Raw genomic sequence first — 23,370 nt, 5'->3', positions numbered from 1 at the left:
CAAGTCTAAAAAGATGATAGAATTTGATGGTATAGCTAAAGTGAAACAGTTTAGTCTGCTGGGAAGAGATGTAAATTAGAGCAAGGTCATTCTGTGTTGAAGCCATACAAATTCACACACTCCATCCTGCCAATGACATTAAAACTCTATCCTCCAAAAAATGTGATGAGGAGTAGAGAGCTACCGGAAATTTCAAAGGATTGATAGATTTTTGTTAGGCATGGGTATTAAGGGTTACAGAACAAAGGGAGAATATGCAAAGTTGAGTTACAGATCAGACATGATCTAATTGAATGGCAAAACCTGAGGGGCTGAATGACCCACTTGTTCCTATGGTTATCACAGTCCTTAGCCAGTCCATAAATAACAGCAAGTCCTGCTGGACTGAGAAAGAACTAATAATTCCAGCAACTTCAACCAAACCTGCTCTATAAAACCCCATTTTACACCCCATTTTACAATGTTATCAAATAGGATAGTCACGAGAGTACAGCTCCAGGATGGGACTAAGAGCTCCCAGCCAAACTCTTCATTCGTCAATTAAAAAAACAGAATTCAATTACAACTTGTACATTGAAATTAAAGGTTCTGATCTGATATGTTTAACTAGAATGCAACCTATCAATAATGACCACCTTTATCCTAGGCCACAACACAGCCACCAGTTAGTGTGAAAAGTGCCTGATCTATCACCAGCAACCTGGCTTTTGAATTTCTTGGTCATCTTTTTCCATCAGGGTTTTAGAATCTTGAGGTAGGACGCTTTGGGTGAGATGGTGCCGCTTTAGTCCAAAACAGCCCACATTTTCAAACCCACTTGTGCACAAGTGAAATATGAGATTCAATAACAGAGAAAAAAAAAATTGGGAATCTGAAGTGAGGTTGAAAGACAAAATATTTATGGGGTACGTCCGGGTTACTCCAACAAATTGCACCTACAGAGAGATCAAGCATAAGATCAACAGGGCTACTCAGATCCATTTTCTCCTAAACTACTGGGACCATCAGAGAACATTGACGTATTATTCAATCAACTCAGATTACTGTTACATTTATTAGACCATAGGGGAGGGGGGAAAATATAGCATCTAAACTGAACCCAATTCAGTCATTGGAATGCAACAAGAATTGACATAAAGTGTTGAGCAGTTCAGATCATCTTGCCTCTGATTATGGCTACATTATAAGTTTAGAATCTTTTTGCTACACTTTGATTTCTTGTTGTTACTTTCCTTTTGTTTCTAGTGGAAGGTTTAAAGGTGGTGGAAATAGAGAAGTGTAAGAATGACCTGAAGACACTTAAAGATGAATTGTCTTTGGGAAACAGGTGAGAGACCTAAGTAATCAATGGGTATTGTCATTCATCCAGTGAGATGAATAATTACAATAAAACAGGCAATGCCAGTAGCATTACCAAATGCAGCCTTCCTTCCTTGGTTCTCTCCCTTGCCTAGTGGCACATGAGGCAGATGAAGCACAAGCTTACATCTGTTTCCATGACTAGTTTTTACTGGAACAGGTTGCCAGCCTTTCACCAGTAGCTTTAACTTGAGGGGTGTCACTCGGCATCAACCATTGCTGAGCAGGAGACTCTCCCACTCTTACCACCTGCAATAGGCATATTAGAAGGATTTACAGAGTGGTACTTAACCTGTTTGGTCACATTATGAACGCACCTTCCGTGGTCATCGAGTCCTGACAAACATGGAGCTCTGGCTTGGAGGCAGGGACGCTACCCATTGCACCACAAGACCTCCACACCAAATGCAGCAATGCACTGGAAATTAAATCAATTTGGGAAAAGTCCTCTTTAAGTAGTGCCATGGAATCTTTAACATCCAACACTGAGAGCAGACATGTCCTCGGTTGAAAGTCTTACCTGAAAGATGCTACCCTCTGTTCCAATAGTGCAGCACTCCCTCGGTACTATACTGCAGCGCCAGCCTAGATTATATGCTCAAATCTTAAGTGAGGATTGATCCAAAAACCTCTGACTCAGAGGCAAGAATACAGATACTGAAACACAGCTGATACCTGGCTAGAAGAGCACCTGTGCACTCCTAATTTTAATGCTTTTTATTTGTTAGATCAAATACATCTTGCAAACACACTATCGTGGAGGAGCCTATAAAGCTGACTCTGCAACGTGATATCCCAAAATATCCCAAGGTAACTACCCAACTAAATTAAATCTAATAAGATGGAGCCATGTGTTATAGGATAAGAGTGAGAATAACCAACAATGCTCATTGATAATATCATTGCTAACTTCTGCTGGCTGGAAGGAGTAGAGGAAAATGTAGACCTAGGTGAGGGAAGATCAGATTGAGTCATATGAGAGAGAAGGTGACTTTGGTGGAGTCAGGACAGTGAAAGGGAGACTGAAGAGGTTGAATTGTTTTGTGTGGGAGGTGGGCAGAATGCAAATCAGGATGCTGTGTTGAGATGCGAAAATCATGCTCACTTTTGGTCAACTTGATGTCTGGACTTATATAAAACCTATCATTAGCCTCAAACTACTCAGAAATCTCAATACCCTCCCAGCTCACTGAAGTCCAAAGGGTATAGGCACAGGTTGGCAGTAGTCAAAGCTTAGCTAGCTGCAATATTGCTGCAGATTAACCGGCTAAAATCCCATAAATTATAAGCGCAGAATGGTACTAAATTTTCTGCAACCCATTAAGGAATTGTCATACAGAGTTACCTGGAACTGAGTGGGAGGACTCCCAGTGTCTAGTGATAGGTCTACATGTCCCTACGATTGGTATGGCTTTATGTGGACCTTCCTAGTTTGGGTATTGCATTGCTAAGTACAAAATAATTGATGTATTTAGACTGGCCACTAATGCCTGAGGAACAAACCAAGGCTTAGTGATGATTTGCTTTGGCCATTTTAGTGCAGTAGAGGCTCCTGTGATAAGGTTACGGAGACTGCATATCCGGGTGAGGAATGTGGGCCATGCACCCCAACAGCCTTGCACTATCATTACCATTGAGTTGACATTGCAATTACTCTTTATCATTGGTGATTGTAAAGTTGAACAATGTTCCTAGGAGTAGTTTTGTTAAGAGTGCCAATAAAAAATAATTACATGGATGACTTAGGACCCATTTGTCAAACAAACAAACTCATTGTGTAGCTCAGCAAGTGTGGTCTCAAATTTCACTTGGTAAACAGATTTAATCTGGTTTTCACAGTTTATACACTCTTCCTGTTGACAGACACAAATCTGACATCAACTGTTATCCCACCCACATGAACTAAATGTCATTGTGAGATACTCTATGGACTATTGAAACTAGCTCAGAGCCAAGTTACTGATCAGTCAGCCTCTTTTTATTGAAATCAGAAGTTGATCCAATAAGTAGACTCCATTGGTCATTCTCTACATTTTCCATGCACCATTCCATGGCCAAAAGGGAGGACAGACAGACCTTTTGAGGCAGTTAGCCATGAGGATTTCAAGTGGGTGTAACATTAACTTAACTGATACCACATTACTCTCCTGTGGAGAAGCATCTGACCTGCATTTGTCATCTTCCTTAATAGTAAAGTTGAAGGAAGAAATTTGCCACATCAGTAATTATACTATGTCTGCATGTGTATCTTTTGTAGAGAAACTGTAATACTAATACTTATAGGCTGCAGGTTGTGATTTTTTACATTCTACCCTTTTGTGCTCACCATACAATTGTTTTGAACCTGTTACTTCTGTTTATGACAGAACATATTGATGACCCATGCATCTCTTAACTAGGGTATAATGGTCTCAGAAGCAACAATAGGAATATACTGGATATTAAAGACTTGCATTTATATAGCACTTTTCACAACCATTGGATGTCTCAAGATGCTTTAAAGCCAATTAAGTATGACAGTGACTGTAGTTCAAAAAGTAATGTAGGAAACACAGCAGCCAATATGGGCACAGCAAACTCCCACAAACAGCAATTTGGTAATGACCAAATAATCTCTTTTGTGATGTTGATTAAGGGGTACATATTGGCCTGGTCACTGTGGATAACTCCCCTGCTCTTCTGCAAAATAGCTCCATGAGATCTTTTATATCTACCCAAGAACGCAGATGGGGCCTAGTTTTAACATTTCATCCAAAGAATTGATAGTATCTACTTGCAAAAGGAAACTATTTTACATACGGGACACCCAGTCCATCACTTGGATATATACTTATTGTAATTAACGGGTCACAGCCAGATAGGAGAAAAAAATTAAAATGCATATTCTACAGTGTGTGAAAAATGTGCTACCCCATTGTGAAAGTGTGCCTCGCTGTCTCCTGTTCTTATGAACATAGGAACAGAAGGCCAATCAGCCCATCAAGCCTGCTCCACCATTCAATATGTTCATGGCTGATCGAACACTTCAATGCCTTTTACCTACACTATCCCTATAACAGTTTACGTTATTGTTAATCAGAAATCTATCAATCTCTACCTTAAGCATACTCGATGACTGAGCTTCCATGGCCATTTGGGGTAGAGAATTCCAAAGATTCACAACCCTCTGAGTAAAGGAATTTCTCCTCATGGATTGTTGAAGATGAATGGTAAGAATTAATGGTAAGAATTCTTCAGATCTGTAAGTAAACACCCACTTAAGCTAAATTAATAATTAATAATCTAACAATCCACAATTGTTCATGGATTCAATAAGAACATAAAGAATAGATCTTAAGACGTAAGAGCAGAAGTAGGCCATTCGGCCACTGAGTTTGATCCGTGAATCAATGAGATCGTGGCTGATCTGCTAATCCTCATGTCCATTTTCTTGCCTTTTCCCCATAACCCTCGATTCCCTTACTGATTAAAAATCTGTCTATCTCAGCCTTGAATATATGTAATGACCCAGCCTCTACAGCCCTCTGTGGTAAAGAATTCCACAAATTAACATCCCTGTGAGAGAAGAAATTCCTCCTCATCTCTGTCTTAATTGGACGACCTTTTACCCTGAGATTATGTCCTCTGGTCCTAGACTCTTCCATAAAGGGAAACAACCTCTCAGCATCTACCCTGTCAAGCCTAAGAATCTTATGGCCTGAATCTTCTGGTCGGTGTGTGGGGGCAGGCCCTGCTCGCCAACGCATAAAATGAGTGATGACGTCAGGCGTGTGTCCTGATGTCACAGCGTGTCATTCCAATCTTCAGTTCGGTGGGCGCGCACCGAAGTCGGCTGCGTGTCCACCAGATTGTCAAAGGCCTATTAAGGCCATTTAAATAGCAATTGAAATAATTAACAGGGCTGCCCATCCAACCTTAAGGTTGGGGGTGGGGGGGAGGGCAGGCGATGAGCCCAGGCGGCCTTTGCATTTTTCATGGAACCTCGTCCACAGGCAGGATGAGGTTTCATGAAGGGTTTATAAATGTAATAAAATTTTTTATTAAAATTGCTTGACATGCACCAGCTCATGTGACACTGATACATGAGGGGACATGTCTGAATATTTTTTTTTTCTTTACTTTGCTTCTGAAAAATTGAAATAATCTCCCTGAGGCATGGAGCTGCCTCAGAGAGATTTCTGCGTGCACAAAAGAGTGCAGGCCCCAACTCTCCCTCCTCTTGCCCGCACAGGGAGTGCTCAGCGCTTCTGGGTGCGCGTCACGCTGGGTGGGCCTTAACTGGTACACCCATGTAAAACGGCAGCGTGCAGCCAATCACAGTCAGCAATCAGCTGCATGCATGCCTGCGTCCACTCCCATTCAGCCCGCCTGACAGGGAGAAAATTCTCCCCTATATGTTTAATATGTCTCATTCTTCTAAACTCCAATGAATACATGCCCCAATCTATTCACCGTCTCTTCATTAGAAAATCCCTCCATACCCAGAATCAACCTAGTGAACCTTCTCTGGATTGCCTCAAATGCCAGAACATCTTTCCTTAGATAAGGGGACCAAAGCTGTTCACAGTATTCTAGGTGTGGTCTAACTGGTGCCTTGTATAATTTTAGCAAGATTTCCCTATTTTTACACTCCATTCCCTTTAAAATAAAGGCCAACATTCCATTTGCCTTCCCCATTACCTGCTGAACTTGTATGTTAGCTTTTTGAGATTCATGCAAGAGGACGCCCAAATCCCTCTGTGCTGCAGCTTTCTTCAGTCTTTCTCCATTTAAATAATATTCAGCTCCTCTATTCTTCCTGCCAAAGTGCATAACCTCACATTTTCCCACATTATATTCCATCCACCAAGTTTTTGCCCATTCACTTAACCTGTCTATGTCCCTCTGTAGATTCTTTGTGTCATCCACACCATTTGCCTTCCCATCTATTTTTGTACCATCCGCAAATTCGGCGATAGTACATTCATTTCCTTCTACCAAGTCATTAGCATATATTGTAAATAATTGTGGCCACAGAACTGATCCCTGTGGCACTCCGCTAGTTACAGGTTGCGATCCTGAAAATGCCCCCCCTCCCCCATATCCTAACTCTCTGTTTTCTATTAGTTAGCCAATCCTCTATCCATGCTAATGTACTACAACAACACCATGGGCTCTTATCTTATTATGTAGCCTTATGTGCGGTACCTTATCAAATGCCTTTTGGAAATCCAAATACATTTATTCGTTCCCTCTATCTATCCTGCTTGCTACTTCCTCAAAGAATTCTAATAAATTTGTCAGGCATGATTTCCCCTTCTTGAAGTCATGCCAACTCTGCTTGGTTATATTATGCAGTTTTAAATGCTCTGCTATTACATCCTTTATATTAGACTCTAACATTTTCCCAATGATAGATGTTAAGCTAACTGGCATGTAGTTAGCTGCTTTTCGTCTCCCTCCCTTTTTGAATAAGGGTGTTTTCTAATCCTCTGGGACTTTTCCAGAACCTAAGAATTCTTGGAAGATTACTATGAATGCATTCGCTATCTCTGCAGCTATTTCCTTTAATATCCTGGGATGCAACCCATCAGGTCCAGGAGACCTATCGGCCTTTAGCCTCTAGTACTTTTCCTCTAGTCTTAGTTATTGTATTTATTTCCTCCCCACTTTTGTCCCTTGATTATTTAGTATTTTTGGAATGCTGTTAGTGTCTTCTACCGTGAAGACTGATGCAAAGAATTTATTCAACTCCTCTGCCATTTCCTGGTTCCCCATTATTATTTCCCCAGCCTCACTATCTAAGGGGCCTATATTGACTTTGGCCTCTCTCTTCCTTTTTATATATATAAAGAAACTCTTACTGTCCATTTTTATATTACTTGCTAGTTTACCCTCAAAATTTATTTTCTCCCTCTTTATTTTTTTGGTCAACTTCTGTTGGTTTTTAAAACTTTCCCAATCCTCTGGCTTACCACTAATCTTTGCCATATTGTATGTTTTTTCTTTCACTTTGATACTATCCTTAACTTCCGTGGTTAACCATGGTTGTTATCCCCTTCCTAGAATCCTTCTCCCTCACTGGGATATATCTTTGTTGTGAATCTTCTCTGAACTGCTTTCAATGCAAGTATGGCCCTCCTTAAGTAAGGTGACCAAAACTGTAAACATATTCTAGGTGTGGTCTCATCAAATGTCCTGTACAGCTGTAAAAAGACTCCCTTATTTTCGTACTCCATCCAATGCCACTTGCAATGAAGGCTAATGTTCGCTTTGCTTTCCTAATTACTTGCTGTACCTGCATGTTGACTTTTTGTGATTCAAGTACAAGGACATCCAGGTCCCTCTGTGTTGCAGCACTCTACAGTATTTCTTCATTTAAATAATATTCTGCTTTTCTATTCTTCCTGCCAAAGTGGACAGCCTCACCTTTTCCCATATTTTACTCCATTTGCCAAATTTTTGCCCACTCACTTTCTACAGCCCTTTTGCAACTCTTTGGAGCCTCCTCACAACTTCATTTCCCACCTATCTCCATATCATCAGCAAATTTGTCTTCATCTAAGTCATTAATATAGATTGTAAGTAGTTGAGGCCAACCCTCTATCCATGTTGATATATCACTCCCAACACCATGAGCTCTTATCTTGTGTAGTAAACTTTTATGTGGAACCTTATCAAATGCCTTTTGGAAATCCAAATACACTACATCTACTGGGTTCCCCTTAATCCACTCTTCTTGTTACATCCTCAAAGAACCTCAAAACCAAATTGACTTCATCCGACCTTTCACAAAACCATGTTGACTCTGCCTGATTGTACAGTAACCTTGGGACAGAGGCCATGCCAGATTTCACATCTTGCTGGATTTTGGGTCAAGCGGTTCAGGCCATGGGTAGTTCAAACCAAACTGGGTTGGGTGAGGTCAATGGTCACTCAAAGTTTGGGAACAGCTTGAGGGGCCTGCAAGTAGAAAAGTAGATAACCAGCCCGCTGCTGCACCGCGCCATTACAGCGCCTAGCTGTATTGTCCTGGTAAGTTATTTTTCTTTCACTCAATTAAAATTGATGGCATATTCTAAAAATGTCCAGTTTTCAGACAACTCTGGTTGTTGGACATCCGGATTTGAGACACTGTACTTGTATCACGATTTTCCAAATGTCCTGCTGCTACCTCTTCAATAATGGGTTCTAGCATTTTTGGCAATGATAGAAGTTAGACTAACTGGACTATGGTTTCCTACTTTACCTCCCTCCTTTCTTGAACACTTGTGGTTTTCCAATCCACCGGGACCTTTGCAAAATCTAGGAAATTATGGAAGATTACAATGAGCGCGTCCATTGTCTCTGCAGCCGTTTCTTTTAAAACCTTTGGAAGCTGGCCACCAGGTCCGGGGAACTAGACAGCCTTAAGTTCCATTTGTATTCCAATTACTTTTTGTCTAACAATTGTGATTCTTTATGCTTTTCCTTCCCTTTTGCCTCTATATTTTGTACTTTCTTGGGACATTTCCTATGTCTTCAACTGTTAAGATGGATACAAAAAGTTTGCACCACTACTTCCTCCTTTCCCATTACTAATTTGCCAGTTTTGCCCTCTAAGTGACCAATGCTCACTTTAGCTACTCTTTTCCTTTTTATAAACTTGTAGAAACTGTTACTGCCAGTTTTTTATATTTCTTGCTAGTTCTCCTTTTCTTTTAGTCATCTCTTTCAGGCTTCTAAAATTTCCCGAATCTTCTGAGATACCAACCAACCTTCGACACTGTACAACTTTTCTATTAGTTTGATATCATCCGTAACTTCATTAGTTATCCTTCTGGTAGAATATTTCTTCCTCAATGGAATATATATTTGTTGAGAGTTATGAAATATCTCCTTAAATATCTGCCACTGCTTCTCTATCATCATACCTTATTCCTCATTTTTAGATTAATTTTCAAATACATCCTGTTTAAAAATTTATTATTGAGCTAAATAATGAAGAAACAAATTCTAATTGACGTACACATGGCACACAGAGCTCAATTAAAAAGTAGAATCGCAGCAGTGCACATTGTACATTTGGTTTAGATGAAGTGGGCGTTTATTTACAGATCTGAAGAATTCTTACCGAGATATTTGTTGTTAGGGCCTTACAGAACATCAAACGATGATATAGTATCATTTTGAATTTAAAAGCAGCTTTTAATTGAAATTTATATTCGTGTTTACCTAATTGTCCAATGTTATTCATGCATTCACTAACACCAGGAATATGTATTTGAGGTCAATGCCCCTTCCTCCACATTTCTGTGTTAGCTCACAATGTTGAAGTAGGGAAAGGCTAAAATAAAATGATTCATTTAGGTAGATCGCAATCTCATCAACTGTTTCGTTATTCTTTCTCCAGAAACTTGTTACTATTTCTTGAACATAATTTAATGCATTATCTTGGTAAATTATTGCTCAAATTGTTGACCATTTCTTTGGGTGGAATACTTGTTTCAATTTCTTTCCCCATCTTTGCCTCTCTCTCTCTCTCTCTCTCTCTCTCTCTCTCACTTCCCCCGTCTTTGACTCCCCCATCTCTGTCTCCCTTCCCCCCTTCTCTGTCTCCCTCTCCCGCCCCCTTCTCTGTCTCCCTCTCCCTCTCCCGCCCCCTTCTCTGTCTCCCTCGACCGCCCCCTCCCCTTCTCTGTCTCCCTCGACCGCCCCCTCCCCTTCTCTGTCTCCCTCGACCGCCCCCTCCCCTTCTCTGTCTCCCTCGACCGCCCCCTCCCCTTCTCTGTCTCCCTCGACCGCCCCCTCCCCTTCTCTGTCTCCCTCGACCGCCCCCTCCCCTTCTCTGTCTCCCTCGACCGCCCCCTCCCCTTTCTGTCTCCCTCGACCGCCCCCTCCCTTCTCTGTCTCCCTCGACCGCCCCCTCCCTTCTCTGTCTCCCTCGACCGCCCCCTCCCTTTTCTGTCGCCCTCGACCGCCCCCTCCCTTCTCTGTCGCCCTCGACCGCCCCCTCCCTTCTCTGTCGCCCTCGACCGCCCCCTCCCTTCTCTGTCGCCCTCGACCGCCCCCCTCCCTTCTCTGTCGCCCTCGACCGCCCCCTCCCTTCTCTGTCGCCCTCGACCGCCCCCTCCCTTCTCTGTCGCCCTCGACCGCCCCCTCCCTTCTCTGTCGCCCTCGACCGCCCCCTCCCTTCTCTGTCGCCCTCGACCGCCCCCTCCCTTCTCTGTCGCCCTCGACCGCCCCCTCCCTTCTCTGTCGCCCTCGACCGCCCCCTCCCTTCTCTGTCGCCCTCGACCGCCCCCTCCCTTCTCTGTCGCCCTCGACCGCCCCCTCCCTTCTCTGTCGCCCTCGGCCGCCCCCCTCCCTCCCCTGTCGCCCTCGGCCGCCCCCTCCCTCCCCTGTCGCCCTCGGCCGCCCCCTGCTGCCCCCCCCGTCGCCCTCGGCCGCCCCCTGCCGCCCCCCCCGTCGCCCTCGGCCGCCCCCTGCCGCCCCCCCCCGTCGCCCTCGGCCGCCCCCTGCCGCCCCCCCCGTCGCCCTCGGCCGCCCCCTGCCGCCCCCCCCGTCGCCCTCGGCCGCCCCCTGCCGCCCCCCCCGTCACCCTCGGCCGCCCCCTGCCGCCCCCCCCGTCGCCCTCGGCCGCCCCCTGCCGCCCCCCCCGTCGCCCTCGGCCGCCCCCTGCCGCCCCCCCCGTCGCCCTCGGCCGCCCCCTGCCGCCCCCCCCCCGTCGCCCTCGGCCGCCCCCTGCCGCCCCCCCCCCCGTCGCCCTCGGCCGCCCCCTGCCGCCCCCCCCCCCCCGTCGCCCTCGGCCGCCCCCTGCCGCCCCCCCCCCGTCGCCCTCGGCCGCCCCCTGCCGCCCCCCCCCCCCGTCGCCCTCGGCCGCCCCCTGCCGCCCCCCCCCCCCCGTCGCCCTCGGCCGCCCCCTGCCGCCCCCCCCCCCCCGTCGCCCTCGGCCGCCCCCTGCCGCCCCCCCCCCCCGTCGCCCTCGGCCGCCCCCTGCCGCCCCCCCCCCCCCCCCGTCGCCCTCGGCCGCCCCCTGCCGCCCCCCCCGTCGCCCTCGGCCGCCCCCTGCTGCCCCCCTCTCGTGCCCTGGCCTGTCACATGCTTTTAATTTGGTCCCTTGTTGTGAGTTCTTTGGGGTAGGTTGGATCAGACCACTTTTGGGTTGAGGGTCCTGGTTCTAACCCACTCCCGGGAGCAAAAATTGGGTGTAGCAGGGCCTTTTAAACCAAAGCGGGTCCCTGTTCCCTATCTTTTATTGTTGAGCTAAGGACATAGCTGAAATCTTCATAGATTGTATTCATTCTAGTTTAAGGCTGTTAAAGCCAATTTAATTGCCTCAATTGCTTTCCCATTGAAATAAACTAACTTGCACAAAACTAGGCAAAAATTATGGGTCTTTCTTGGTCTGCATGGCTCTCTGGTAAACCCCATGAAAAGATGGTGGCATAATGTCACTGGACCAGTAATCCTGAGGCCTAGGCTAATGCTCTGGGGGTATGGGTTCAAATCCTCAACTTAAATTCAATTAATAAATAAATCTGGAATATAAATCTAGCCTCAGTAAGGTGACCATGACAACTATCATTGCTATCATCACTAATGAGCTTTAGGGAACAAAATCTGCCACCTTTACCTGGTCTACACGTGACTCCAGACCCACAGCAATGTGATAGATTCTTAACTGCCTTCTCAATGGCCAGCAAGCAACTCAGTGAAAGGACAATTAGGGATGGGTAATAAATACTGGCCTTGCCAGCAACATCCACATGCCATGAAGGAATAAGGAAATGTGGGGCCCCAAAGACAAATATAATTAATTTTCTGTTGCCTATCCGCGTCACACATGAAGGGGTGGCATTAGTTACTGAGATAACTAAGGAATACAGTGAAGTTTTATCAACAGCAAAGCTGAGAACTCTAGCCTTTCTTCTCTAACTCTACTTTCTAACTCTACTATTTTCCTACTTTTATTTTGGGCTTAACATAAATTGGGACACCAGTGTGTTAGTGTGTGAGAGAGTTGCCTAGATCTTGACAGGCGAGTTATTTAGGGAGGTGCAGGTGGGGTTTTACTCAGGTAACCTGGCAGTTCAGGATTCCTGCCCTGGTAAGGAGCAGGCCTTCGCTGCAGCCTCAGATAGGAAGCCTGCAGCTGCTACTGGGACGGTTGGCTGGTGGGAGGGCGGAGGTGGTCCTGATCCCCGAGCAGAGGGATAGTCCAATCCCCAACCCCAGTGAGAGCTCTTTGAATGGAAGGGAAGGTCTGATCCCACGGAACGGATTAAGCTTTGGAGTCAAAGGAAGAAGTCGTTTCTTCCCATCCACAAAAAGTTCCGTAAAGGCCCTTATTTCAACTATTGTTCCTGAGAAAAGTATGGATGAGAAAGAAGCACAAAGGAGGGATTGATCTAATTGAAACGTAATAGGTAGCTATGTGAACTTTTGGACCAGTATTTTGAGGTCGACGGGCAGGAGTGGCTGGGAAATAGTCTGCCGCCTGCAATCGGCTCCCAACCACAATTTCACACTAGCAGGGCCAATTAAGGCCTGCCCAGCGTGAACGGCAGCTCCCCAATGGTCAGGAAGGGGCGGGCAGGGGCGGGGCTGGTTTAAAACCTGCACAGTCAGGCCCTGGAAGGCTGCGATGATGAAGACATCTTTGGTGTTGTCAGCAGGAGAGTAAAGATTATGGATGTATATGAGGCTGCAGACGCCAGAAGGGAGTGCAGGTCGGGTGTGCACTTGGCCCACCGTTTTCCTGATGAGTGCCTCGCGGTCCTCCCGGAGGAGGTGGCTACCAGGAGGGACACCCTTGTCCCCAGGGATGGAAGGAGGAGGCCACCGCACCTCACAAAATAGAGCTTGGGAGGAGGTGGCAGTGCTGGTCAGCAGCCATGATGTGCGGTGTACGTGGGTCCAGTGTGCGAGAGGTTTAACGGTCTGCTGCGCTCAGGAAGGGTGAGTACCATGTTGGCATGGATCAGTGTGAAGTGTTGCGGGCTGGCCATCCCCCTGTGGAGTTCAGCGGTGTTAGAGTCTGAGTGCCAATTGTCAATGACGCCGGAGCTGGCCAAGGGGGTGAGCCCTGGCTGCTTGGCCTGAGTGCCTTGCGGCTCGAAGGCCACAACTTGGATGTGCCCTGCAAGGTGTTCCTCAAGTGAGGTTGACCAGGCTGCAATGGCGCTGCAGATAGTGGACTTTTTTTTTATCCATTCACGGAATGTGGGTGTCGCTGGCTGGGCCAGCATTTATTGCCCATCCCTAGTTGCCCTTGAGAAGGTGGTGGTGAGCTGCCTTCTTGAACCATTGCAGTCCATGTGGTGTAGGTACACCCACAGTGCTATTAGGAAGGGAGTTCCAGGATTTTGACCCAGCGACAGTGAAGGAGCAGCAATACATTTCCAAGTAAGGATGCTGAGTGGCTTACGGGGGAACTTCCAGGTAGTGGTGTTTCCATGTGTCTGCTGTCCTTGTCCTTCTAGATGGTAGTGGTTTTGATTTGGAAGGTGCTGTCGAAGGAGCCTTGGTGAATTCCTGCAGTGCATCTTGTAGATGGTACACACTGCTGCTACTGTGCGTCAGTGGTGGAGGGAATGAATGTTTGTGGAATGGGTGCCAATCAAGTGGGCTGCTTTGTCCTGGATGGTGTCAAGTTTCTTGAGTGTTGTGGGAGCTGCACACATCCAGGCAATTGGGGAGTATTCCATCAATGCTCTTCTGTCCTTTCAGGAGAAGTCGGTCCACAACAGCATTGAAAGATTGCAGACAGGCGGAGGCTCCCCAAACCTCCTAATCCTAACCAGATATGAGCCCTTGAGCTAGAGACCCAGCATGCAGCTTGGTCACTCGGCCGCTGATAGGCCAGGGCGTCAGACTAAGGTAAGAGTGCAGTGCACAGAGGTGAGAGTTTCGGATGGTGCAAACATTCTTGTGTAGTCTCATCATTGATGGGAGGCTCAAAACTGGCGTCCCAATTGATCATTGAAAGACGATGGCACCATGATGCTGAGCTCCATTGTCTCACCAGGGTGCCTGGCCTGCACAGTGACAGTGTGATGGCTTAAACTAATGACATGTCATTGTTCTCCCTTAGGTTTGCCACCACGCACCCAATCGCAGGACCCTAAAGACCCACCGCTGATGCTAGAGGACCGCCAGTCTCCATATGCACCTGCATCATACCCACTCTCTGAATGAGGCACCAGCGCAGATATCAGCACCTCAATAGGCATTAGATTGTCGGCTAGAATGTTGGTGCACAGCAGCGAGGACACTTCACACTTACTTGAAGTACAGGAACAGGCAGTTGGCAGTCAGAGGACTGTTAGAGACCAGGATGATGCTCATTCGAAGGCTGATGATGGGCTTCTGGAGTCATTAATTAGACAGCAGATGCTGGATGTTCAATGAGATGTGCGGGGTGATCTGATGGCAATCCACGAGGGTACATGTGTCATGGTCTCCGTTATGGAGGAGTCCATGCGGAGCTTGAGCACTTCGTTGACCCTCATGGCTGAGCGCACTGCTTCCTCCATTGACAGACTCTCATGAAGAGGCAGCTCCAGGAATAGGATCAGGGGTTCCTGGGGTTGCAGTCAGATCTGCAAGCCCTCATACAGACACTGACCTCAGTGGTCAGTATCTGTGTGGGAGATGGATGTGGTACCAGTATCCCAGCTAGGTGCCTGTCCATCAATGGTGAGCAGAGAGGTCCAGAGCGACCTTGCATTGGCACATGAGCTGCCTGTCGTCTCTGTGAGCTCCTCTCAAGGCGCTCTGGATGACAGCAGCAGCTCCGCCGCCCCTCTGCCAGTGACCATGGCATCTGATAAGGCTGCAGTGACTCGGGAGATGCCAGGCAGGGCCAGCACAGGCTCCACTGGCCAGAGGACAACCGCCAAGGTCATGAAGGCCAACAGGACAGCAGAGTCAGCCTGCAATGCTGGTGCCAGTGAGGGTGGGGGGGTGGTGGTCGTCACCAAGATGTAGCACTTTCAAATGTAAGTTTAAGGCACCATGAGTACAAGAGGGACTGGTCCTGGATGACTTTCTGTTGTGCAATGTTTTGTTTATTTTAATTGGTCTGGATTTGAAGACCAGACAGGGTTCTGTTAATTTTTTTTGACTGTCAACATGAGATAAATTTTCTTTTGTCGTAATGGCCTGAGCATCATTCAACTTTTTTATTTAATTTGGTGCAGGGTACAGCAGTGTGAAATGCTGGACTTGGGTGGCTTGAAACTTTATTGCACAGGCACTGTGAGGACTTTGGAATCAAAGGAAAGGGCCATTTCAGACATCTGGGATGGAGGCAGCAGCCCTGGCATGAGGTGGTAGGGCTTATTTGGCAGCCTAGCTGAAGGAGAGTTGGATCAAGGCATCCCTGGTGTCCCAGCCTCCCTGGAGGTTACTGAGGTCTGCCTCCACACCCTCAGTGTTCTCCTCGCTGTGCTCCTCTTCTGACTCACATGGATTCATCGTCCATGGCCTGTGCAGCTGCGTCAACTTCCTATTCCTCCAGTGGGTCCCCCCTTGCCAGTGCCAGATTGTGGAGAGCACAGCATGCAACCATTATCAGTGACACCCACTCTGGGGGGTATTGTAGTGCTCCCCCTGAAAGGTCCAGGCATCAGAAGCAAGTCTACAGAAAACCTATGATCTTCTCTACCACCGCCCTTGTGGAGGCATGACTCCAATTGTAATGCTGCTCTGCCTCTGTTCTTGGGTGGCAGAGAGGCATCAAAAGCTATCTTTGCAATGGATAGACCCTGTAACCCAGCAGCCATTGATCCCGTCAGCCTGAAGCACTGAAGAGCTTGGCACCTGGGAGTGTCTCAGGATGTATGCGTCATGGGAGCTACCAGGGTACCTTGCACAGACTTGTAGAATCAGCATCCTGTGATCACACACTATCTGCACGTTCTTGGAGTGGAAGCCCTTCCTGTTGACGAAGGCACTCATTTGACCCTCTGGCGCCTTGATGGCCACGTGTGTACAGTCGATGGCACCCTGGACCCAGTCGATGGGAACCCAGCAATCATTGCAAAGCCTCTGGCTCAATCAGCCTGGATGGTCTTGTCTGTACGGAAATGAAAGAAAGTCAGTACCTGCCTGAACAAATCTTCTGTCACCTGTTCGACGCAACTGTGGACAGCTGATTGAGAGACTCCACTTGGATCCCTCACTGACCCCTGGAACAAGCCAGAGGCATAGAAGCTGAGGGCCACTGCGACCTTCAGAGCCACTGGCATCGGGTGTCCACCCACACAATCAGAGCTGATCTCAGGCCCAATCATCTGACAGATGGAGGTCACAGTCTCCCTGGAGAGGTGGAGCCTCCTTTTGCATTGCACCTCAGACATATTGAGGTAGCTGCATCACTGCCTGTAAACCCTGGCAGCAGAATAGTGGCGTCTTCTGTGGCCACTTCCACGTTGGACTGCCAGCTGGCCCTGCACCCCCTGTGCCTGTGCCTCTCCTCCCATATGTCGCTCCCCTGGAAGCTGGGCCTGGCCTCCTCTCCCTTCTGCCCCTCTCTTCCTCCACAGAGGAGGTGCCTCCAACGGAGACCACAATCCCCATTGCCAGGGTAACAGAAGGCTGTCTGATACCTGGAAGGGTGAACACGGTCTGAATCCTCTGGGGTCCTTGGAGACACCAAGGAGTCCTGAAATGAAGCCTGGAAATGCTAACAATAAAGTCCTGAACAGAGATGAAGCTGCCATATACCAATAAATCACCAGCAGCAAACTATCTACCAAAGTCCACGCTACTCTTACTGGCAATGTTGCTGACCCCTTTTATCTTGCCCATGGATGAGGTTTCTGAAATTGTCAGCTAGTGTGACGTGCACAAAATCACACAGCCAACGAAATGTTGGCGTCAATTTCCTTAACAGCCTTAACTGGCCTCTTAATTAATGGCGGGCACAGCTCCAGCACTCGCGGGCACCCACCGAAAATACCGCGCGAGTTCACGATGACGTCGGGATGCTCACCTGATGCCATCACGCGCTATTTCACACTCGAGCATGTCAGGCACACACACTGGGTGAAAATTTCTGCACTTGTTTTCTGAACCTTGCAAGTCTCTCACACTCTTAAACTACTCATCTGTTTATCAGCATTCAGCACCTGAACTTGACAGAGAAAACATTCAATGAATATACAATAGCAACCACCTTTTGAGTTTGTTTGACATTACCCTTTGTCTGTTGGTCTACGGGAAAACAATTAGTGCCAGTCGGTAGAATGCTTCAAGTTAAATGAACTCCAGGACGGTCCAAGGAATTAAACCAGGAGTTCCTGCGTTTTCCTTCCTTTCTAAACTTTCTCACCTTGTTTCCTCCCTTGCCTTATGGTTGGATCTGCTTTCCTTTGGTACCAGCAATCAGTATGAAGTAACAACTCTCTGAGAAAACAAAAATACCTGGAAGAACTCAGCAGGTCTGGCAGCATCTGCGGAGAGTAACACAGTTAACATTTCGAGTCCGTGTGACTCTTCAACACACTCTCTCTATGAGCCTAGACATTGATCTTCAGCGGGTTATTTGACTGTGGATGGCATCACAACTCTACCCATAGACATCTAGCAGGGATTTATTTTATTCTTTCATGGGATGTGGGGGTTCATTGTCAAGGCCGGCATTTGTTGTCCTTCCCTAACTGCCCTTGAGAAGGTGGTGGTGAGCTGCTTGAATTGCTGCAGTCCATGTGGTGTAGGCACACCCACAATGTTGTTCGGGTGGGAGTTTCAGGATTTTGACCAAGTAGCACTGAAGGAACGGCAATATATTTCCAAGTCAGGGGGATGGGATCTTGCAGGTGGTGGTGTTTCCATGCATCTGTTACTCTTGTACTTCTAAGTAGTAGAGGTTGTGGGTTTGGAAGATGCTGCCTAAGGAGCTGATGCACACAGCTGCCACTGTGTGTCAGTGGTGGAGAGAGTGAATGTTGAAGGTGGTGGATGGGGTTCCAAACAAATGGAGTGCTTTGTCCTGGATGGTGTCAAGCTTCTTGAGTGTCGTGGCAGCTGCACTCATCCAGGCAAGTGGGGAGTATTCCATCACACTCCTGACTTGTGCCTTGTAGATGGTGGACAGGCTTTGGGGAGTCAGGAGATGAGTTACTTGCCGCAGGATTCCTAGCCTCTGACCTGCTCTTGTAGGCACAGTATTTATACGGCTAGTCCAGTTCAATTTCTGGTCAATCGTAACCTCAGGATGTTGAAGTGGGGAATTCAGTGATGGTAATGCCATTGAATGTCAAGGGGCAATGGTTAGGTTGTCTTTTCTTGGAGATGGTCATTACCTGGCACTTTGGTGGCGCCTGTCAGCCCAAGCCTGGATACTGTCCAGGTCTTGCTGCATTTGGACATGGACCACTTCAGTGTTGAGGAGTCGTGAATGGTGCTGAACATTGTGCAATCATCAACGAACATCCCCCCTTCTGATCTTATGATATACACAACTGCCATTGTGTATCAGTTTTGGAGAGAGTGGATGAGGGGCCAATCAAGTAGGCTGCTTTGTCCTGGATGATGTCAAGCTTCTTGAGTGTTGTTGGAGCTGCACTCGTCCAGGCAAGTGGAGAGTATTCCATCACACTCCTGACTTGAGCCTTGTAGATGGTGGACAGGCTTTGGGGAGTCAGGAGGTGAGTTACTCTCTGCAGAATTTGCAGCTTCTGACCTGGTCTTGTAGCCACAGTATTTATATGGCTGGTCCAGTTCAGTTCCTGGTCAATGGTAACCTCCAGGATATTGACAGTGGGGGATTCAGCGATGGTAGTGTCATTGAATGTCAAGGGGAGATGGCTGGATTCTCTCCTGCTGGAGATGGTCATTGCCTGGCACGTGTGTGGGGTGAATGTTACTTGTCATTTATCAGACCAAGCCTCAATGTTTCCCAGGAATTGCTGCATGTGGATAGGAACTACTTCAGTATTTGAGGTGTCATGAATGGTACTGAACACTGCATTTGTGAACATTCCCACTTCTGACCTTATGATGGAGGGAAGATCATTAATGAAGCAGCTGAAGATGGGTAAGCCTAGGACATGGCCCTGAGGAACCCCTGCAGTGAAATCCTGCATGGGGCTGAGATTACGGTCTCCAACAACCACAACCATCTTCCTTTGTGTTAGTTATAACTTCAACCAGTGGAGAGTTTTCCTCTGATATCCATTGATTTCAATTTTGTTAGGGCTCCTTGATGCCACAGCCAGTCAAATGGTCCTTTGATCTTGAGGGCAGTTACTTTCACCTCTTTGTATGGAATGGGAGCAGGACCCAGCTGAGATGTCCCTTGAAGGTCCAGGACACTGAAGTCAATTATATTATCTCCTGGGTTCCCCAGCTAATAACAGATAATTTAGTGCTAATCAGGAACTGAACACTAGTCCATCCTGATATCTATGGTTCAGTACAGGTACCAAGTGAAATTACCACTGAACCATTGGGAAGCCATTTAAATCTTTCTAATTACAGGACATTGCTTCACTGCATCATAGAATTCTAATCTCAAAATTGTTCCCAGTCCACATTCATTGGTGTTTGCTCCTAACAAGCAAAACCACAAACAGGCAGCAGTTCCAAGTCCTCCAATCCAAAAGAAGCTCTAAATCAGTGACTAATATTAAGCAAATTGCTCCTTAAACCTCCATTGTTCATATTACAACCTCTCCAGGGATTCAAAATCTACGTGTGTACTCCTTCCACAAGCACCAAATCATCAAAATATACAATGGCTTCATGAAGCACGTACAAAGGAAGTAAAAAAAATCTGCATTTATATCGCACCTTTTGTACAATGATACATGAGAGAAGAATGCCATTCAGCCCATCATGCCTGTTCTGGCCCTCTGGTAGAGTAGAGACATTTAAGGGGAGGTTTGATGTAGGTGATCAAAATCAAAGAAGGTTCTGATAGAACAGATAGGGAGAAAATGTTTCCATTAATAGAAGGGACGGTAACCAGAGGACACAGATTCAAGGCAATTGACAAAGGAACTAGAAAGCGACATGAAAATATTTTTTCATTTGTTCATGGGATAAGGATGCTGTTGGCAAGGCCAGCAATTATTGCCTATCTCTTTATGCAGCAAATTGTAGTGATTTGGAATGCACTATCTGAAAGGAGATTAGTTCCAACTCCCCAACTATTTCTCCATAACCCTATAATTTATTTTTCCCTTCACCTACTTACATAATTCACTTTTGGAAGTAACTATTGAATTTCCTCTCTCTCTCCTTTCAGATAGTGCATTCCAAATCACTACAATTTGCTACATAAAGAGATAGGCAATAATTGCTGGCCTTGCCAACAGCACCCTTATCCCATGAACAAATGAAAAAATATTTTCATGTCGCTTTCTAGTTCCTTTGTCAATTGCCTTGAATCTGTGTCCTCTGGTTACCGTCCCTTCTATTAATGGAAACATTTTCTCCCTATCTGTTCTATCAGAACCTTCTTTGATTTTGATCACTTACATCAAACCTCCCCTTAAATGTCTCTGCTCTAAGGAGAACAACCACAGCATCTCTACTCATTTTATTATTCATTCATGGGAAGTGAGTGTCAATGGCTACGCCAGCATTTATTACCCATCTCTAATTGCCCTTGAAGGTGGTAATGACCTGTCTTCTTGAATCATTGCAGTCTATGTGATGTAGGGAGTTCCAGGATTTTGACCCAGGGACAGTGAAGGAACAGCGATCTATTTCCAAGTCAGGATGGTGTGTGACTTGGAGAGAAACTTGCAAATGGTGGTGTTCCCATGCATCTGCTGCCCTTGTCCTTTGAGGCATTAGAGGTCACAGGTTTGGAAGGTGATATTGAAGGAGCCTTGATGAGTTGCTGCAGTGCCTCTTGTAGATGCTACACACTTCTGCCACTGTGTGTTGGTGGGAGTGAATATTGAACATGGTGGATGTGGTTCCAATCAAGCGGGCTGCTTTGTCCTGGATGGTGTCGAGATTCTTCAGTTTTGTTGGAGGTGCACTGATGTAGGCAAGTGGAGAGTATTCCTCACAATCCCTTTTTCTAATTAAAAAATGTCCTTCCACATAACTGAAGTTCCTGATTCTTGGTACCATTCTAGTAAATATCCTCTACACCCTGTCTAAGGCCTTGACATCTTCCGTTAAGTGGTTCCCTGAATTATTCACATTACTTCAGTTGTGGTTTAACATAGCTTTCTTGCTTTTGTACCCCATGTGCCTGTTAATAAGGCCATAATAATTAGTATTTTAACAGCCTTCTTAGCTTGTACTGCCACCTTCAAAGATTCCCATAGCCTCGGTTCATGCAACCATTAATTATACAATTTAGTTTATATTTCCCTTCCTCATTCTTCCTACCAAAATTCCCACAACTCTGCATTAAATTTCATCTGTCATGTTTCTGCTCATTTCACCAGTCTCACTGTGTCCTCCTAACATCTCTGACTATCCTCATTGTTCATTATATTTCTGAATTTTGTCTCATCTGTGGGCTTTGAAATTACGCCCTGTATTTTTTTTCTATTCGTTCATGTGATGTGGGTATCGCTGGCTAGACCAGTATTTATTGCCCCATCTCTAACTGCCCTTGAGAAGGTGGTGGTGAATCTAGGGTGGCATCCTAGGCCCAAACATCTTCAGCTGCTTCAATAGCTGCTGGCCTAGCCAGCGATGCCCACATCCCATAATTTTTTTAAAATTCATTCAAGGGATGTGGTCTAGGCCAGCATTTATTGCCCATGCCTAATTGCCCTTGAGAAGGTGGTGGTGAGCTGCCTTCTTGAACCGCTGCAATCCATGTGGTGTAGATACACACAACAGTCCTATTAGGGCCATTCCTTTTGAGACTTTTTAGCAGTTTGCTATGAGTGGCTTGCTAGGCCATTTGAGGGCGTTTAAGAATCAACCACACTATATGTGGGTCTAGAGTCATATGTAGGCCAGTCCAGGTAAGGACGGAAGATTTCCTTCCTTAAAGGGGCATTTTTGACAATAGTTTCATGGTCATCATTAGACTTTTAATTCTAGGTTTTTATTCAATTCAACCCAGGTCCCAGAACATTACCCTGCATCTCTGGATTACTAGTCCAGTGACAATATCACTACACCACCGCCTCCTACACACCCAATTCTAAGTCATGGCTATATATCATAAGGGGCAGTGGTCTCAACATTGACCCTGGGGAAACACTACTGCACACTTTTCTCCTGTCTGATAACTGTTCACTATACTTTGCCTTTTATCCCTTAGCCAATTTTGTGTCCCTTTAATTTCATGGACATCAACTTTCCTAACAAATCTACTAACTGATACCTTGTAAAATATCTCATGAACATCCATATGCACAACAACTGCTCTACCCTTATCTACCCTCTCTGTTACTTGCGTTATTTTTGTGGCCTCAGGATATCCCAAAGCACTTAATGGAAATTAAGTACCTTTGAAGTGTAGTCACTGCTGCTTTGCAGGTAACGTCAATTTGTACACAGTAGGAGCTCACAAACAGCAATGAAATAAATAACCAGATAATTTGTTTTGGGTGTTAGTTGGGGAACAAATGTTGGCCAGGACATTGGAAGAATTCCTCTACTCTTCTTCAAAAAAAAAGCCTTAGAAACTTTTGCATCTCTCTTGAGAGAGCAGAAAGGATCACGGTTGAATATCTCTTTGGAAAGACAGCAGCTCCGATTCCTCAATACTCTTGCACTTCATAAGTGCTGCATTGAAGTGTCAGCCTAGACTATGTGGTCCAGTCTCGAGTGGGATGTGTGAATAAACATTTTTTTTCCAAAAAAACCCTCAAATCTTATATTATCACTAGTATGCTGCCCTGTTGGGGAGCTGGCTTTTGTAATCTGCCTTGTCTGCAGCTGGCAGTGAGATGAATCTAAATCTACTGGATTTTATTAGTCAATGTTCCCTTTCTCACTGGGACTCCGACCCTCTCACCAGATTAAACCTGGCCACTTGTAAGGATTTACAAAACTGATGATGTATTGAATAACGGACTGGAGGAAACCAGGGTTGTTTTGTGTTTCATCTATTGGCAT

At 46.2% G+C, this 23,370-nt stretch overlaps 1 protein-coding gene across 1 annotated transcript in view; it reads left to right on the top strand.

Moving 5' to 3' along the window:
• Nucleotides 1–23,370, top strand: part of LOC121269669 (high affinity cGMP-specific 3',5'-cyclic phosphodiesterase 9A) — an 86,426-nt gene that overhangs the window by 32,488 nt on the left and 30,568 nt on the right. The window contains exons 7-8 of the mRNA XM_041174462.1: nucleotides 1,246–1,327; nucleotides 2,088–2,169. Of these exons, the coding sequence (XP_041030396.1) occupies nucleotides 1,246–1,327; nucleotides 2,088–2,169 (164 nt within the window). The remainder of the gene's footprint in view (nucleotides 1–1,245; nucleotides 1,328–2,087; nucleotides 2,170–23,370) is intronic.

The sequence above is a fragment of the Carcharodon carcharias genome, chromosome 25, assembly GCF_017639515.1.
Source record: "Carcharodon carcharias isolate sCarCar2 chromosome 25, sCarCar2.pri, whole genome shotgun sequence".
Classification (NCBI taxonomy): Eukaryota; Metazoa; Chordata; class Chondrichthyes; order Lamniformes; family Lamnidae; genus Carcharodon; species Carcharodon carcharias.
Note: the sequence above shows the minus strand (reverse complement) of the source record. Positions and strands in the feature narration are given on the sequence as shown.